This window comes from Branchiostoma lanceolatum, chromosome 2, assembly GCF_035083965.1.
Source record: "Branchiostoma lanceolatum isolate klBraLanc5 chromosome 2, klBraLanc5.hap2, whole genome shotgun sequence".
Lineage (NCBI taxonomy): Eukaryota > Metazoa > Chordata > Leptocardii > Amphioxiformes > Branchiostomatidae > Branchiostoma > Branchiostoma lanceolatum.
The window spans coordinates 19,103,595-19,122,331 of NC_089723.1; the positions used below are offsets into that span (position 1 = coordinate 19,103,595).

Genomic DNA, 18,737 nt, shown 5'->3' on the forward strand with positions numbered 1-18,737 from the left:
ACAAAATACCACAACTACAGATTTATTCAGGAATTAAACATATTCCATCCAATCAGCTGCCACCCTTGTAGCAAGTTTTAAAAGCAAAAATAATCTGCACATTTCAAACAATTCCCATATTTTTTTAGAATTTATATCTACAGCTTTGATTATGTAACAAATTGCAACATTGAAGATTCACCAAGAACTACACTACCCCGGTACAGTTCTCTTTATGAGATGAGATGCAGAAAACAACATTACCAGAAATAGCAATACTACCTAGGTTAGCAATACATTTATCTATAAACCTGTCCTGTAGAAATCTGTTTGCACGTCTTTTACCCATAATGATTGTCATTGCTGAGCATTTCAAACATGTGATTTTTCAGTGATGATATAACACAACAAAAGCACCCTTTAAAATCAGTTTTGCAGTATATCATATTCTAACAATTTTTACAGATACGTTTTACCTATTTTTCAACAAAACCTTCTTGCCACAGATATTCACACAAACGTCTGTTCACACAAAAGCAGCATCTAAAACTATACACTAGTACTATTGCACCATCCTGCAACAAACTTAGACTTGAAAAATAAAATTGGCAGTTATAATGCAGAAGGTAGTACAAACATCTGTCCATGCAGAAGCAGCATACTATCACTATATACATAAGTCTAATACTATTTTACCATCCTGCAACAAACTTTGACTTGAAGAATGAAATAGGCAGCTATTAAGTATAATGCAGAAAGTCTTACAAAAATGGAAATGCAACAATGTAGTACCCACTATTTCTCCACATCTAAATTCACCTATTATAAAACATTACTATCATTATCAAACATCAAGCAACTTATGGATATTGCCCTGTATACCTACATTTGAACATCGTTAACTCCATAAATGTTAGGAACAGTGAACGTCTCTATACAGTTTTAAAAACTACCTATCTATCATTGCAGCCCTTTTCATATTGATAAGCTGGTAACCAAAAACTGCTATCACTTACAAGTGTTTGAAACCCAGCTGAATCCCATTTATGTTTGATATATTATATTAAGTTTTCACCATATTTGTTTTGCTCCTATTGCTTCATTGACGTGATGAAAGCCACCACTTTCCCATCTTGTTACCCATCAGTCATTTTTCAAGAATCATGTTAAATTTGATACCTTGATCATCACAAATTTTTGCCTGGACACCCGCAGTTTGAAGATATAGAACTAGAAGTAACTTTGTGCATCTTATTTCTATTCCACTGATCATGATTATTTACTAAAGACCGTCTGATGAAAATATAACTTGTCAGTTGTTTTGGATTTCATTCAGAGAAAACACTGTCCAATAACTTCTGACATGATACTTTTGTCGGTACAATAGCCCCAGTTACAGTCCAATAGTCCCCTTAGGCTAGTAGTCATATTTTTGTTACACATCGGGCTCTATACTACCACAACACCAACAACATCATTTGTGAAAAATACATTTTACATCTTAGTTCTTTTTGTACTGTATTTCATCGTGTTCTAACCACAATCATTTTGGCATCAGCTGATATCTTTTTGTCTTCTTTGATTCTAAAATCATTTTGGTGGGACTCATTTGTCTCATTTTTTGTTTGTTTATAAAGAAACGAAAAACATCCTAGTAAACTCAACCTCATCGGTCAGAGCTGCCTAGCAGCTTTCATAGCAAGGTAGACAGGATTGACGGGTGAAGTTGTCTTACAAAATTTATAACAATCGATTCTGGTGAAAATCACTAATGTTATGAAAAGCTGGATGAAAATAGTACTCAAAGGATGGTCTTCTTATGGTCGAATGTCTGTATGATGACGTCACACGCTAGGCTCCCGCCCTCCGGTGTGGTCCCCTCGCAGGTGTAGGTGCCGTCCTTGGAGGGGGACATACTGGCGATCTTCAGCACATGGCTGGAGCCGTCAGACGTCATCTCGAAGTCCGCACTGGGCGACATGGTCCTTCCGTTGTGTAGCCATTTGACATTGTCCACTACAGAAGTGGGGAACACAACGACAATGATGATGAACACTTTCGTTTATTGCAGCCTATAGATGGAAACATGTTTGGAAAGAGATAATCCCTATCTATTGGGGATGCAAGCGTTCTTTTCTGAAAAAAGGGGGCACAAAAGTCAGATTTTATTTGCGCTTGTCAGTGTATTAACATTGATGGTCAGCAAGACATAAAAAGTGATCCTTGACATGAAAGACACGTATAACGTTACGAATTCTTCATGATCGAGCAGTGTACTGATACTATTTCCTGTGACACAACAGGACGTTGTAGCTATAGGTGCGAATATAATCTAAGATGCATGAAAGAACTAGTATAGGGTGGAGTGGTTGAGACATACCTTCGCCCTTGACCTCTAGGATGACAGGGTGTCCTCTGGGAACACCTGTAGTTGTTTTTGCCTCCCCGTCATCGAACCCTTTCGGGCTCATCATCTGTTCTACCGACACCTGTCCACCCCGCTCCATCCCCTCCGAGAGCCTCACCACGTCTTCAGCTGTGTACAAACACAACATCAACTTCAGGCACATTCCTACCGTCAAGCTACTATGGCATTATTCGGGATTTCTGTACTTGTTTTTAATCTCATGAATCAGTTGTAATTTGACTCTGCGACCTACCATCATTCAGCAACTAGAGCATTTCCAGTGGCAGTGTCATAAAATGCTCTGGGTGCCTTTAACGTTTCAACTAGATAAATGACGACATCGTGTGCGTTTGTAATGGTTTAAACTTGTCTATCGGCAATGGTTAGTGATGGCGCTGTGATTTCACTCATATTTTCATGACGAATTTTCTACATTTATAATATCCAACTGTTTGCAGTAAATTCTATCGAGGACTATTGGTGCCAGTCTTTTCTCAGCGGGAAATGGAAATATTACGTGACAAAATGAAAGAGACAGGTGCCAAACTGATAACCTCCATTAATATCAATCCACCGGTTTACATAGATCCGCCACTTTGAAAAACAGTAGGTTTGAGAGATCTCTGGTACAACACAGTTGGTATGCACAGTTAAGATATACATGCGTGTATTATACTGGGGAACGTTGGGTAGGAGATCTGTTTTGACGTGTCTTTTGAGGGAGGCGGAATTATGTACCCTGGTCGAATTATGTTAGTACATCCGTGAATAGTTTCATCAGCTTGGTAAGTCACTGAATAAAAAAAACTCTTTTTACACAACCAAGAGATTCTGAGTGGTTCACATAGTAATGCAGCACAGGTGTTGCTGCTTATACATAATGAGATGCATTCCCAAACGCAAAATATTTACATATGTACAATCACAGGAGATGACATAACTATGCGGTCCCAAACGTGCTGCATTACTATGTGGACCATGGCCAGTCAGAATTGCCTTGAAGAAGGTGACAGATGGTCACCGAAACGTCGGTGGAATAAATCTCTTGGTTGTGTAAAAAGAGTCTTTTTATTCTTAGTACATTGTACATTGTTACGTACATTCCCACATGACGGACATGACCGCCGGGTTGTTTCCCGGCAGTGTGCCGCTGCTGTTCTGTTGGAAGTTGTTGTCCCCCTGCTGTTTTCGGTAATGGACCTGTCCATTCATTCCCTCACCGATAGTCACACCTCCAGTACCTGACCACCGAAGGTATTCGGAAATGTTGAGAAAATGATAAGGAGGACATTAGACCCATCAAGTTAATCGGAAGAGAAATGATCTGAATTTGAAGAACGATAGCTTTAAAACAGGAATGTACTAAAAGGACCACTGGAAAAATAGCTGTTTGAAAATAGCTGATTGTGCACGTGGATCCAAATAATGTTAAAAGGAATAGAAAATAAATCCAAAAGAAGATGGGCAAGGAATCAGTCTCTTAAGCCTTCTGAGAAGTAACACAAGAAAACTCCCCAGTGCTAGTTGAGAGCCGAGCGTATTTGGAAATGAATCGTCAAATCTATCGCATTGAAAGATGCGATAAAACATCTACATATGAAGTTGTAAAAAGAGTGCTTTCTGGTGACCATAAACGTCGTTCTCATTTAAATGTACACATTTTGTAATCTCCGTTACCGTTAGAAGTAAGACGTTCCTGACATTAAGATATGCCACATATAAGGTACCAAACTGTAGTTTTTAAAAGCTAGAAACGTTTTAAGTCGTCATAAAAACTACAGTTTGACATCTTATATGTTGCATATCCTAATGCCAGGAACGTCTTATTTCAATCGGTAACGGAGATTACAAAATGTGTACATTTGAAAGTGATAGTGTCGACTAACCAAACCCACTGCCCTTTGCGTTGGAGAACCCACGGTTGTCCTTGGCTGGCCTCGAGCTTTGCACCAGGTCAACGTTCTGGTTGGTCACGTGACGAGACACGTTAGTGACGTTAGTGATGTTAGTGTTCATGTAGCTCTGGTTCTGCATCATGGCGTTTGTGGCTGCAAGGGAGGCGGCAATGTCAGCTTGTTTGGTAGATAAAGCCTTCTTTTGATATAGATAATGAATACAGGAGAAGCACATTGAAGTGATGTTGTACTTAACTAGGTGCTGGATACACTCGTCTAATGGTAATGAACAAAATGAGCAATCCATTAGGAAAGTAGAATTGATTAACTTTGTCATTGTGCATCTAGGTAAGTAAGAAAATACAATAAAGGTGACCGTACCGGAGACCTGTTTAGCATTGAGCGTCCCAACCTGTGCCATTGGCACGCCGTGGAAGGCGGAGTCAGCCGGTTGCAGCGACACGCTCTGGAAGGCGGAATCCACCGCGTCTACCTCCGTCTCCGGCAGCAACGGCATCTTCTCAGACGGCATGTTAATCACCTGGTTCCCGCCGCCATGGCCTGTGGACGTATCAAGGCAGGTCAGCTTATGTCATTTCTTCGGATGTAGTATGTTCTTAGTCTGTGTAACACACTCTGTCACTGTCCATGTCCACATACATATGCTGACCGATCAGGGCTCTATGCCTCACCAGCGATAGGGCTGCCATAATGACGATTTCATGCAGGCTAGTATGTTCTAATCTTTCAACATCACAGAATTGGTCACATTCGGATGATCTTTACTAATGTATACACAGACAAGAGCACACAAGGGAAGGATGAGCATGCACAACTTCACTACATTTCAGCTCTCGCCGAAGAGGTCCACCGCCGTTGTCCACTGTCTTTTGTCAGTCAACAAATGACTCTAACACTGAGCTACCTTGCAGGAGACCGGCGAGAACGGCGGCGCCGCTGGTCGCCCTCAGGCTGTCACAGAAGACCATGTAGTCCGCGTCGCTGCGGGACTGCATCAGGTGGAGAATCCGCCTGTTCTTCTCCTCTGTTGTGTTGGCGCTGAGGCAGTGCGCCACCATGTTGTTGGTGAACACCTGTTCGGAACAACATCACATAGACCCATGAATGTTGTTCAACGAAATGTCACGACTTAAAACAACTGACTAGGGCATGGCAGGGCAGGGATATAAACTATCGGAGGCATTGTCATTGGGAGGTAGCTTATATCCTTCTTCGAATCTGAGCTAATGTTTTGAAATAATATTCAATCACGTGAGTGCCAAAGTACAATTCTAATTGCCAAAGTACAGTTCTAATGCACGTCCGAGTCGTAATATCGACTGTCATTATCTTATCTCCCAATGTAGGGCGAGACATACCTTGTTCTTCTGGAGGTACATGCAAGTTGATTCCGGGTCCATTTTGTTCACCAAATAGTCCTCATGGCGCAGCAGCAGTTCCTTCTTGTCAGCTGACAGCCCTGGAAGCACACAGTATCGTCACGTTATGGAATGACAAGCATCTGATAGAAAATGCGCTAGGGATGATGACATTTGTCAGATCAGTAAAAGGTCTTGTAAGTTATTTGAAGTGTCATTTGAAGAGGACAAATGGGAGCGTTTTTCGTCAATAGGGGTATATGAGTTACAAAATCAAATTTCTATGTTAGACTCTACAAGGAATCAATATGTTACTGAGTTGGAACTACTCATGACAGTTACAGTTTACCTGGTCCTTCCAATGTGTCCGCCAGCCAGCCCAACTTTTCCTCCTTCCTCAGTGCTGTGCAGTAGTCCTCAAATGCCTCGTCTCCTCCCAACTTCATGTCATTCAGCAGCTTCTTACTGTGGCCCTCACGGGTACGCTGCCTGTAATCAAAACCCCATGTTATTCTAATCATATAAGGATAGATATGCATAGTTAAACGCCGTTTGCTAAGAAGTGATGGGCCAGACAATACTGACAGAGAATATACACTGATTTGGACCACCAGTTGTAATTTGTATACAATTTGCAGTCTGACAGATACTAGCTGTCATAGAATTTAATTTTGCTTTTAGATATTCATAGCAAACTTCCACTTCCAGATTTTTCTAGTATCAAGAAAGAGTTTGTATTACCTCGATATGGCTGCCACCATGTTGGGGGGAAGCACGTTGGTAGAAGCCAGGTAGGCCGTGATCCTCTCCGGGTGCTGCACGTTGTCCACGATGTCTGTCCGGTACAGCTGCAGCATGTCCTGATGCTCCCGACTCATGGCTGGACATGTGGAAATACGAATCATCACAGTCAGGTTGACACAAAGTATGCATGCTTCGTTTATATATAAGGTAATGCTGTATCGTATTTTGGATAGATAGATATTTTGTGAATGAATTCCGTCGGTCGCTCTCCTTGGTAAATGAGCTAGATTCCCCCAAAATTAGTCAGTATTGGTTTCGTGGCAAATCCAACACAGACTGATGATAATGGATACGTGTAGATTGACGATATCGTGACTTTGACTCGTCCATGAGAATACATACTCAACCCATGATTGTATGGGGCATTAGTTACACAAAAGGAAGTTGCACAGAGTACGATCACCAGGTGACTCTCGCTGAAACTGGTATGATAAATCGTACGTTTGTGGAATCCTGGTTTCGTGCCGCCTTTACTTTTCCCCGACCCGAAGCAGGTGCAGCAGGGGCAGTACTTCCCACACAGGCCGCAGTACCAACAGCAACAACAGCACTGTAAGAGAAAGGTAGAACATGCTCATGGTGAGGCTCTTCCCATCACATTAAGTGAACATTTCGTATCATGAATATGTCTCAAGTGTCGAGGCAAGTACCTTCGCAATATCAACATACAACAGTAACAAGAAAGAACGCCAGCAAAATCCTTCAGATTCTTAACAGTGTTTTTGTCATCCTTCTTTTGACTATGACAAACATCACTACCTAAAACGTTGCACCCCTTCAAAATCTCATACAATATTTTAGATGCTTAACATTATCTTTAAAGAGTATACAATTACAAGGTTATAGCTGGCCGGGTTAAACCTCCCGCAACGTTTACTATATACAGGGTTCTCGCTAAATATGGTCATTCAAAGAGAACCAGTGCCCATTGTTAACGTCACACTTACACAAAGGAGTAGCAACAGTAGAAGCAATAGGAGGAGGGGGATGAGCCAGGCCAGGTACCACAGACCAGAACCTCCTCCAGTCTGCCCTCCGGCTGTTCCTCCGCCCGTTCCTCCTCCTCCGCCCGCCCCTCCGTCTCCTCCTGTCCGTGTTCCGACCAACTCGCCGTACGGTCCCCTGACATGGGCTGTCTCCGCACGGACCTAGAACGTGGAAGAATTGCGTTCAGAGCCATGTTCTTGCAGTGATAAAACATTCTTGTCAATAGAGTATATTAAGCTTCCTCCCTCAACAACCAATTACAAAATGTATTATCTTAGACCACCGTGGATGTATTCTCATCGTCATGTCATCATTTCATTGGTATGCCCACTTCCCTTGCCCAGATTATTGCTGTGTAGCGTTATTATCGAATGGTCAGGACAGACAACATACCAGCTTGCAAGAATAGCGGATTGCTAGGAGTGGAAGACATATGTTGAACGTTATGCTGTCTTTACGGCCGGTTATTATCTACATTCAATTTCTTCTCTTAATCTTACGGTATCTATGTGCCCAGCAAAACGCAATCTTCAAGAACTTTCCCAGCAGCAAAATAACAAAAAGCAACCTACTTTGTAAGTGTAAGCATCTGGGCTAGGTGTCAGACCAGTCAGCGTCGCAGTTCTATCAGTACCCGTGTCAACAGTCTTCCTGTCGTCAGGGTTGTCTGTTGGGTAGTACAGAACGTTGTAGTTCGTGATCGGGTCGACAGTCTTCGGCTCGTCCCAGTTCAGGGTTAGGGTGTCATCCCCCTTGTCCGAAGGTACTATGTTAGGAACTTTGGAAGGAGCTGGAACAGATGGGTTCGAGTATCAGCTAGGCAGTTCTAGGCATCATCATCATCATCATCATCATCATCATCATCATCATCATCATCATCATCATCATCATCATCATCATCATCATCATCATCATCATCATCATCATCATCATCATCATCATCATCATCATCATCATCACCAACATTATCATCATCATCATTGTAACAGTGAGAAAAACACATGCATACGGCACTGGTTTTGGAAGCTGAATGACCGGCGTTTATAACAAATGTTGACCATTGTGTGTATCCTAAAGTGAACAAAACGAAACGGAAAGGTTTTAAGGTCCACAAATCAGCTTTGACATGGTTCCACGCTAACAACGTTTGACCATCACCTCCGACTCTCAGCTCTGCTGCAGTCGGAACGCCGCCATACTTGTTGTTTACCAGGCACTGATAGGCGCCCTTGTCCCCCCTCTGCAGTTTGTTGATGGTAAGAACGGACGACGTGGCGGTGTTCTGTACCGTCTTTCGGTCATCAAGGACGACAGGCTGGTTGAAAATGAAAAACAAACACACAACAAACAGGCAATTTAGAAAAGAGGTTCATCACCGTCACCAATGATGTTAACCTTTACGACTGCTGTATCATAAATGTTTTTCATTGATTCTGTGAAAAAGGTCGTCCTTTGCATCAACTATATACTATATCTTTTGACAAACATTTAATCATTACACACAACATAAAAAAATTGCTCTGGGGAGCTTTCGAGACGAATTCTCTGTCTCTTCGTCAACCCGGTAATAAGGTCAGATCTCGTCTTGGAGTTCTCTTGTCACGTTATCAGTTGGTCACCTCCACCCAATTTAAACAAAAACAGGAAAACTGCTGATGTTACTTTTGCAAATGACAGATCGCTTGTCGACCTATAACATATCAATGTTTACAGCAATGGGTTTATATTACTCAAGTGGCTTGAAGTGGAATACTTGCAATTTCTTCACTGTGATAATCAAAACTTCAGTTTTCCTATCTCAAACAACATTGCTCAACTTCTCATGCACGGAAAAATGTCAATTGTTTATTGAATTGATTGAAAGAGAGACCACAGATTTCAACTGCTGTCCAGATCACGATATCCGACATGCAGCTCCAGACGCATCTGGACACACGCGGGAGCAACTGGTAAAAAGGGCCCAGGACCACACCAGATGGAGAGACCTGTTGGTCCGTGGCCTATGCACAGGAATGGGCGGTAGGCCTAAGTAAGCAAGGCCCAATTTACACACACGTTTTTTTGGAGTCGTCCAGTGGCTGTGTGTGAGGAACTTTGGGATGTTCAAGTGAAGTTTTCCTACTAGAAAACGCTACTTGAGTGGCCTAGGGTTCTACTTTCAAAGTCCAGAGTCGACTCAAAGTCGCGTGTGTAAACTGGGCCCAATAAGTAAGAACATGTAAGTAAGCTCGAGACGAGACAGATACCTGGCCATCGTGCAGCCACGTGCACGTTGTCGGCGCGCCGTCACCACTGTTCTCCCAGGTGACAGTGAACACCTGATTATCACCCGGGACGCGGTCCTTGCTTTGCTCTTCTAGACCTTGCACGATAACTGGTTTGCCTGTAAAGGTGCATGGAATTCAAACAGTTGGACTCTCGCAATCGCGAATACGTGTAACCAGTGTTACAAGATCTCTTGCTGCCTGGGGCTGATTGGTCCCCACCCGGGCCTGCCAGTCGGACGGGCCGCCGGGAACGTGATTTATTCAGGCTAGAGTGTTGACAGAATATCCATGATTTTAGAGCAGAGTAACATATTTCTACAGGGAGTGTTTTAGCCACCGGCTTCCTACTAACGTTAGTCAAAGTACAAACACTGTAGACGCAAGTCGCCAATTCTTCTTTTTAGCTGGTCATACTTAGCATACGCTATTACCTTCTCACAATATCATTTTGTTTTGTTTTCCAAATTATGTAAAGTAAGTAGTATAGTTAAGCATCATCTGACTGACCTGCCATGACGAGCAGGGTTCTCTTGCTGTCCGGCGGCCCGGCTGTGTTGGTGGCTGTGACGGTGTAATACCCAGCGTCATCCCGCTGTACATCACTGATGTTGATGAAGCGGTTATACCGCTCATACTTGACTTTAGTTGGCATGGGGAGTGGATTGCCGCTAACATCCGTTTTGGTCCAAGCCAAGACAGGAATCGGACTAACGAAAAAATGACGAAGGAATGACTTGGTTATAAGTATTGCCTTTAGAGAAGACGTTCGGTTTTGTAGGCATACCGACAAGTTATGAAGTTGAAGAACAAAAATTACAATCTTTTTTAAATCTTACAGATGCTTCTGGCAATAGAACTGACAGGTTGGCCCTATTCAAGTACGTCAACACAAACCAATTCTTACTTTCCATAAGCAAAGCCTTCTAGCAACAAACTTGATCCCTGCACGGCGACCACCTGGTCAGCCTCCTGCAGTTGTAAGTCAGCTGCTACATTTGCAGGGTCTCCAGCAGCTGAAAGGCAACGAGAGCAAGGTTTGTGCTACAAAATAGTTCGGAAACAATTATTCAAAGCCCTGCCTGTCATAACTGAAATGTACAATAACTGTAATGTACAGCTCATTTTAACAACAAACTCTATTGCGTAACAATTGTACAAAGTAGAACGTATGGCATCTTCTGCTACATATTAACAACATCCATTCTGGGAGACTTAGCTACCTTACGAATGGTATGAGAATGTGTTTTACAGTCACTGGTGGCATGATTTAATATGTGCATGTGTAACACACCCATGTGTGAATCAAAATATAAGTTTTCCCATTTTTGCTTTTTCATCTGTGGTCAATAGTATTAGATCCAATGGATTCATCAGCCATTGGTAGCAGTGTGACCTCATTACACGAGCTAAGAAGATATAGAATGGACGAACAAAACAATTGCTATCAAAATTAACTGACCTGCATCATTGACGATCATCTGCATCTGAGGACTGAAGTCAGTGAATGGAGCGTTTGGATCGGTGGAGACCTGGACAACACACTGGTAGTTTCCGGCGTCGCCTGCAGTGGCAGTTGCGAAGTAGATGTCCCCGGTTTTCTTGGATACATACCACCGTTGGTTTGTTACTTGGAAAGCCGGCTCATCTGCTCCAACCTTGACCCACTGGAACAGGATTCCTAGGGACAGTGATGAGGAACTGAAATGAATACATTTCGAAGAAAGAGAGAGGGAGACAGGGACAGACAGACAAACAAAAAGACATGGTCACAAAGACACTCAGAGCTAGAGAGTAACACAGAAACAAAGACACAGAGAGAGAGACAGAAGGCTATAGACAGCCACACAGAGAGATGGAGAAACAGAGACAGGGAGAGAGAGAGAGAGAGAGAGAGCGAGAGAGAGAGAGAGAGAGAGAGACAGACAGACAGACAGACAGACAGACAGACAGACAGACAATAACACGACAGTAGGCTGACCTGGGTACGATTCGGGTGGAGCACACTGCATAGATGTACCCCGGTTGGTAGTGGCTGTAGTAGGATTACGTTCGGTTCCTGGAAACTCGTTTACAACTGCAAGAGAAAATATCTCCAAACTATTGACTGTATTCATTAATAACGACCTGATACAGCATGTAGCATTTGCTTCAATAAAACGTAATTGTGAAACCAAACTACATTATGACACTAGCCCTTCGGTGCTATTGCCCATAGTGTTTTATGATTATTCGCCTCCAATTTCTATCGTACTTTGCATGGTTGGTAGATTTTCAGTTACTGTAGTTTGATTGCATTCTTTCTTTGTGCTGCTAACGTTACCTAAGCCGCATGATTTTAGGTTGAAGAATTACATCTTTAGCTGTTTGAAAGGCAGAAAGATACCTTCTTAGAGTGTATAAGAGAACCTCAATGTTAACTTACAGGAGAACCGTACTGAGGCTGGTATGCTGACCACTGCTCCATAGTCGTTGGAGACTAAGCACTGGTAAGAACCGGTGTCCACGTCCTTCTGAGGGTTATTCAACACCAGGTTGCCACCATCAAAGGCGTAGGGAGGGCTCCTGGCACCCTGAAGTAATACACAGATCGACATAAGTACATCTATAATGATTTATGATAAATTAATCGGTGAGGATATCTCACGAATCATCTTCGTATTTGTGTTATACAAAGTCCACATGCAGAACAAGAAAGCAATACTTAATTGAAACACACACATAATGTGCAGCAAAAAGTGAACAAGTGCGTCTGGTCATAGTTTGACACTTTGTTCAATTGTCATAGCTAGTAAAAACACTATCAAGTTATCTATATATATTTATATGTACCAAAGTATTCTTCCTACGCTTCTGTATGACTTTTTCATGCACTGATATCAAGGGTGAGCACTTTAGACTTTATTCCCTCGTCATACCTAGACAACACAATTTAGTTATCAAGTTATATGTGCTAAGGTATTCTTGCTATACCTTAGGGAGGACATGTACTAATATAAAAGATGAACAAACAATCAAAGCAAAACAGATCAGTCCCAAGCCATCCCAAAATCATAAAAAGAAGAAGCGGGAATATCAGTCTCTAACCAAATCTTGCCCGTCCTTCTTCCATGTGTACACGAGCTCTGGTTCTCCTGATGCCTCGCACCTAAGTTGTCGGGAGGCCTCATTGCGATGCAGGTCAATAATGGTGGTTGATGGCTGTACCGTGACTTTGGGCGATACGACTTCATCGGGAGAAAGAGTGTCTGAAACGGTACCACCTCGGGTTGCTGCTAGACACAGAGAGAGAGAGACAGAGAGGGGAGGAGGGTTAAGGGTCAGGCTGGGTTACTGACATGTTAGTCACATAGTTCCAGGACCACGAAGTCGGAAAGGGACACTTCAGTAAAGAAAACAACATGTACAGGGACATACTTGTTGTAGGGACAAATACCCGTTGATACAGTGACAAAGGAAAAACCAACATTAAACAGATGTTAAAAAAACAATACCGAAATATTACAGTTAGTTAGAATGTTAGATTCATGATAAGCACGGGAATTAGAAGAAAAAAATATGAGACCTCTGTGTAGAAAAGATATACACATGTGATCATACGCACATTTTCACATTCATGTACACATTTCAATCTATGAGCTGCCTGTGCTCACGCAATAGTCAGGATTCTGTGATGTAATAGCTTTAGCTGTGATATCTATATTTGTCATCAATGCACTCGTTACATTTTACTACTTTGCGTTCTATTTTCGTATCAATAACTATTGTCGGTCATCAGTCATCAAACAAACAACCCATCAATAAAACACCAACCAACCTTACACCAACCAATCAACCAACTTCCCCAGATCAAAGCTAAAAGACCAGTTTTAGGGGCGAGGAGAACTTACACCCGTCGTCTTGTCCACTCGCCAAGTAGCATATTGTAAGAACTATGAAGATCTGCCCAACCGTCGCCATAGCTTAGTCTGAAAAAAATAAGAAAATTCCTATAAATTAGTTTTACTTTGGTAGTGAACCTGGTCTTGGTAAACACTATAACATAAGGGCACTAAATTCGTGCCAACGATTGAGGGTTGTTGCAATCAATGGACACTTCTGAAGTACACTTTAGTTTAAGTCAAAATGATATCAAAGAGCATCATGATTGAGACTCCCTCTCCGCATTAGTATGATGTGAGTTGGATTTAATGGGGCCGATACTATATATAGCAAATATAAACAGAGAGGACATTTCATTTCTCACTCACTCTCATAAAATATTAACTACAATCGATTTATTCTTTGTTATTCATGTGTGATGAAACACCCAAGGTTATGGCTTTCATAACATAACAACATGAACCACAACTATGGATATCTACAGTCATGAAAATGTACAGCATTTTTGCGAGTATGTGACTATACCCTGACACTCTGCACTCTAGAATCTATTTGAATATCTCTACTACGTCAGAATATTCCCATTCATTATATAAGTTACCAACACATTGTCACCCGTATTCCATTTCATTGTAAGTGCTTTTAAGGTCACACAATGAAGATCAGAGTTGTGATGTCCCAAATGGGCATGACGGTGACAGCACATTGCACACTTGGTTCTACGGCTCGACGTATTTAATGGGCCACCGGGAGAGTCAAGTCGTCAATGATTACCAGATGCTTGACTCTTGAGTTTGTGTGCGCGTGGAGCGTGTGAACAGTCCAGCACAAGTAAATCAAATATCCACGACGAACAATGATTTCACGTTGACTCACAACATATAAAGTCATAGATCAAGATATCCTGCCTCGCTACGGAACATTTCTTTTTGCGACTATTTAAGAGTTGATGCTATAAAGAGCTGTATAGAACCGCCTGGCGTTGCATTCATGATGCTCCATTTGAAACAAACAAACGCTTATCGGATGTGAGACTAGACACGGTCTGTTTGCCATGGGTGTGAGATGAAATAGTTTGTAGACGGCGTAATCGTGGTTTGAAGCGCCCCAGGCTGTCTACGAGGACAAAGAGCCTTCAGCTGCTTTAATAGGCATTCAAACACTGCCCAACGTATACTTGCTATGGCCCAAATGGAACACATTCTGAGCAAATGGACAGATTTTACACAAATGCACAAGTGAGTAAGCCTGGAATCCAGCCGTATTGGCTGAACTGCTCCCCGACTGATCCGTACGCTAGGGGAACACGTTAATTATAATTGGTTAGATCTCAGGCTAACATCCGCTGTCATATGCACCGATGTTCATTCACCTGCAAACCCCGCGTTACCAACGGTTAATTCCGTTACAGAAACCGGTTTGACCACGCAACACTCACTTTGACCTTTAACCTAACGTACTAATGGAACATACTGACAACACCTCGAAATTTTGAACCTGTCAATTCGAACATTTTGTATTTTTATGTATTTTTCATATTGTAAGCTGATCGGTCGAATAATCAGGACATGGCACACGTGATTCAAGAAGCTTGTTTGTTCACGATCTTACTAGTCGGGTGTTTTTAAGATGAAAAATGTCTACAAACAGAACGGCTTACGTCATACTTTTCCAACTATAAGATTTTAAAATTGGCCATTAAGGGACCTTATTGAATTAAAGATTATTGATTGCTATTATTTATTGAGTCTGTCAGATTGAGACTGATCAGCAAGGCAGTTGTCTTCTTTTACTTTTCTTCAGAAAGTACAATAACCATTTTCATTAACATGACCTTACAGTTTGCAGTTGGTCTTGTTCGTATAACAATTCTTATTTGGCTGCTGGTAAAATCTAACACCTATCGCCGGTAAATCGTGATTTGTGTAGTTACGATAAGCATCTGTATACTTATCATCGATAGAGTCGCATTGATTTTGGCATTTGTGGAGTCCTTGAGAGAATACAATTATGGGCCTCGGGGTCTTGTTGAACTTTACCAGAAGAACGTTTGAAAACCCGTTAATTCCGTTACAGCAACGGTTGAACATCAACCAATCAAACTTTACATTTCCCTTCAGGCATTCTTTCTGTCGCTGGACTGTCACTGAGTAAAATTGTGACTAGCGCGAGTGTGAAATCATCTGAGAATACACTTTTGAGTAATCTTCATTTCCGATGAGACTGTTTATGTGACATCATAACCTTGTGTTTGGATGACAGAATTATCGAAAAAACAATAAAACCTTGACACTGTAATGATATGTTCATAAAACATTTGCTTCCTGTCGAGGAACGAGGTTGATAAGGCATTGGAATTATAGGTTGCCCGAGATATGGACGTGTAGGCATTTTGTTGTAATATGTGTTTTAGTCTAATTACTGTATTCTGTGTAAATGCAGTGTGATCTAGACTGCATAGTAGAAGAGGCTGCCTTCTTCGGCAAGAATAAATCCACACTATCCTCCACGCCACACCATTCCCTGATTCCCTGCACATGTCTCCAACAACACATGCAAACTTGCTGTCAACTCTTTTCCTCTCGGTCGACCTCTGTCGCTTTGACTACAGTTACTATTGTCACAAAAGTAGGTAATTGCGAATCTATAGATATATATTTACCCAAAGGGTTGTGACTTTTCCTTACTGCTTCGTTTCTCTATCCCTGCAATTACGTGCAGGATAAACGGAAGATTTGACCCAAAACAACATGGTAAATAAATAAAGAATAGCTAGACTCTTCAATTACCATTTTCTGTAAATGCTGTAAAAGTGTATATTAAAACGCCCCCGAAAGTTACTTTCTTTATAGTTTAGTCTTATATTCGCAAACATTTACACCGCATGAAATGTTTGCTCCGCTCCCACCCCCGTCCCATATGGGGACTGCCAGTTTACTTTTAACTACAGAATGCGTAGTATGTTGGTGGACATTCTTGTATACATTTTATTTGTTGAAAATGACATGTTTGTGTCTTTTGCCTGTCAATAGCATATAATTTTGGACGCTAGGTGTCCCAAACCATTTTTGCCTCTAGCAGAAATCTTACAGTATGTGTGAAATTAATGCCACAATAGCGTTATTGTTGGACCAGCTTCTTTTATTATCAGTTTTACAAGGTCTGCTCATCAAGCACAACAAAAAGGGAAATCTTACACTAATCACAGGTCACCGGGGAACCATACATGGGATTCCAATTGGAACATGTGGGGGGGGGGGCGATTGCAATTGCCAACTGTGGAGATTCCTTTACACGCAGAAACACTTGCTAATTTAGTTTATTTGACTGCAGTTCAACATCTATGCACGTTTTTACTTGTTAGAGACGTACAAATACAGCCTAAGCTACAGCAAGAAGGTAGCTTCTGCATTTTGTGTAATGAAAAGTGGGCGTAGCATGGCTGCGAGCGGCATGTACTTAAGTCTCGATAAGGTCTGCCTTGGGGCGGAGACAAGGTCTGATCTGTTGTCTTCAAAAATATCTCAATATTTGAATAATGTTTACATCTAAGAATATCAACTTCCCCCCTATGTGTGATCTGGTTAAGACGAGTGACATATTGGTACAAAGCATTCATTTTGTAAGCTTGATATGAAAGTCATTGCCGATACGTTTTGAACAATGGAAGCGTTATCATTGAGTTTACTCGAGTGCAACGGTTACACAGACTCATCAGAAAACACAGCGAGACCGGAGGCAGTAGTAGTCAAGGATAACCATACGTGTGTCTCAGGTCTGAGAGTGAGCCATGCAATGCAAACACACGCCATGCTTACCGGGGCAGACTTTGCTTTCATGACGGCAAGACTGTCTCAGAAAACTACACGGTGGGATATGTCCCAAACCGGTTTACGCCCACCGCTAAAAAACCGCCATAACACTCTCGCTAAAAAGACCGCCATAAACAGAGGTCTATGAAGGTGTTCGGACTCACCTGCGTCTGACGGTATCCCGGGCCTTCTAACTGTCTACAGGATCTCTTAAACCTCAAGTGTTGAGTTATTTAGACACATCAGCACCAGGGAAAGTCTGTCCCGTGAGATTTAGAGCTCGCCCCCTGAGAAGGGAAAGTGTCGGGAGCGTCTGTGTTTGTGGACAACCCTTTTGTATTGATGCACCCAGGTACAAAATTACAGACTGTGTTGTCATATGACCTTTTACATTCACACAACATGGGCGTTATCAAAGAATATCGCGTTTTACATTCATTTGTGTTGATGCTGTTGCTGTACACTGTGTGGATATCACATATGAACTTCTTAACATCGTTTTAATACTCTATCTATTTTGTTACGTATCCACATACTAGTGATGTGCCCATGTTATGTTAATGTTAATGTTAATGGGGTACGTTATAAGTGCCTTTTTTGTTGTTCAAGCGTCATTTATCTATCTCTAGCTGGGTAAAAAGAAGATAAGTTTTTTTAAACTTGTCCATGTCGTTAGTGACGTGAAGCCTATTGTCGCCGGTTGGATATGCCAGGCCCAGTGTGACGTAAGAGCGTTGTTGATGAATTATTTACGCATACACTGATCCTCTGCGCAAGGTCGTAGTGAACTCCGTCTGACTGTAAGGTAACGTTACAACATGGACAGAACGCTTTGAAACACCGGTAACAGATTTTTTTTATTGAAAGTGTGAAACATGAGTCTCGTGTGTAGTCTCTCTTGTCATGCTTTGCCAAGGTCAAACACTTTAAGCTGTATAACGTTACGTATCTGTGACCACCTCAGGTCAAGGTGTGATCGACTTTGTATCAATTATGGCACTCTAATATTAAAATTAGCGTGGGCGTTGTATGCTGGAACACCAACTACTGCTTTATTCTCTCTTTAGAACCTCAAGTGCCACAGACACCGTTTTGTACCTACTACCTAGCATTATCAACAGGAGGATTGAACTTCCTTGGCCTTGTGAAATGATAACAACAATAAAACGATATCTGCTGATTTTGAAAATGCTTGTTGGTGTCCTCATTTCGGGGACGACATAATCGGCTGACCTTGGCCTTCCTGTCGGGTACACGCAGCCCGGGGTCCAAGGCTCCGGATGAGTCACTAGTCCTTTTCTTTTCAACCTCGCCCGTAAATTTGAAGT

General features: G+C 42.0%; 1 protein-coding gene across 2 annotated transcripts; it reads right to left on the reverse strand.

Moving 5' to 3' along the window:
- Window positions 1-6: 6 nt before the first annotated feature.
- Window positions 7-17,760, reverse strand: LOC136427739 (uncharacterized). 2 transcript variants are annotated; one of them, XM_066416855.1, is made up of 22 exons: window positions 17,574-17,760; window positions 13,606-13,683; window positions 12,803-12,963; window positions 12,141-12,288; window positions 11,697-11,792; window positions 11,178-11,396; window positions 10,623-10,731; window positions 10,226-10,425; window positions 9,698-9,834; window positions 8,610-8,766; window positions 8,024-8,241; window positions 7,412-7,612; window positions 6,906-7,014; window positions 6,402-6,540; window positions 6,010-6,149; window positions 5,661-5,761; window positions 5,207-5,375; window positions 4,663-4,842; window positions 4,273-4,434; window positions 3,487-3,627; window positions 2,360-2,515; window positions 7-1,995 (listed from the first exon to the last, which is right to left on the reverse strand). In XM_066416855.1, exons 2-22 carry the CDS (start codon window positions 13,673-13,675, stop codon window positions 1,781-1,783), a joined length of 3,228 nt encoding a protein of 1,075 aa, XP_066272952.1. In that variant the 5' UTR covers window positions 13,676-13,683; window positions 17,574-17,760; the 3' UTR covers window positions 7-1,780. The 2 variants fall into 2 exon arrangements, with proteins under 2 accessions (XP_066272952.1, XP_066272951.1); XM_066416854.1 differs by having other exon boundaries at window positions 12,803-12,987.
- Window positions 17,761-18,737: the final 977 nt, after the last annotated feature.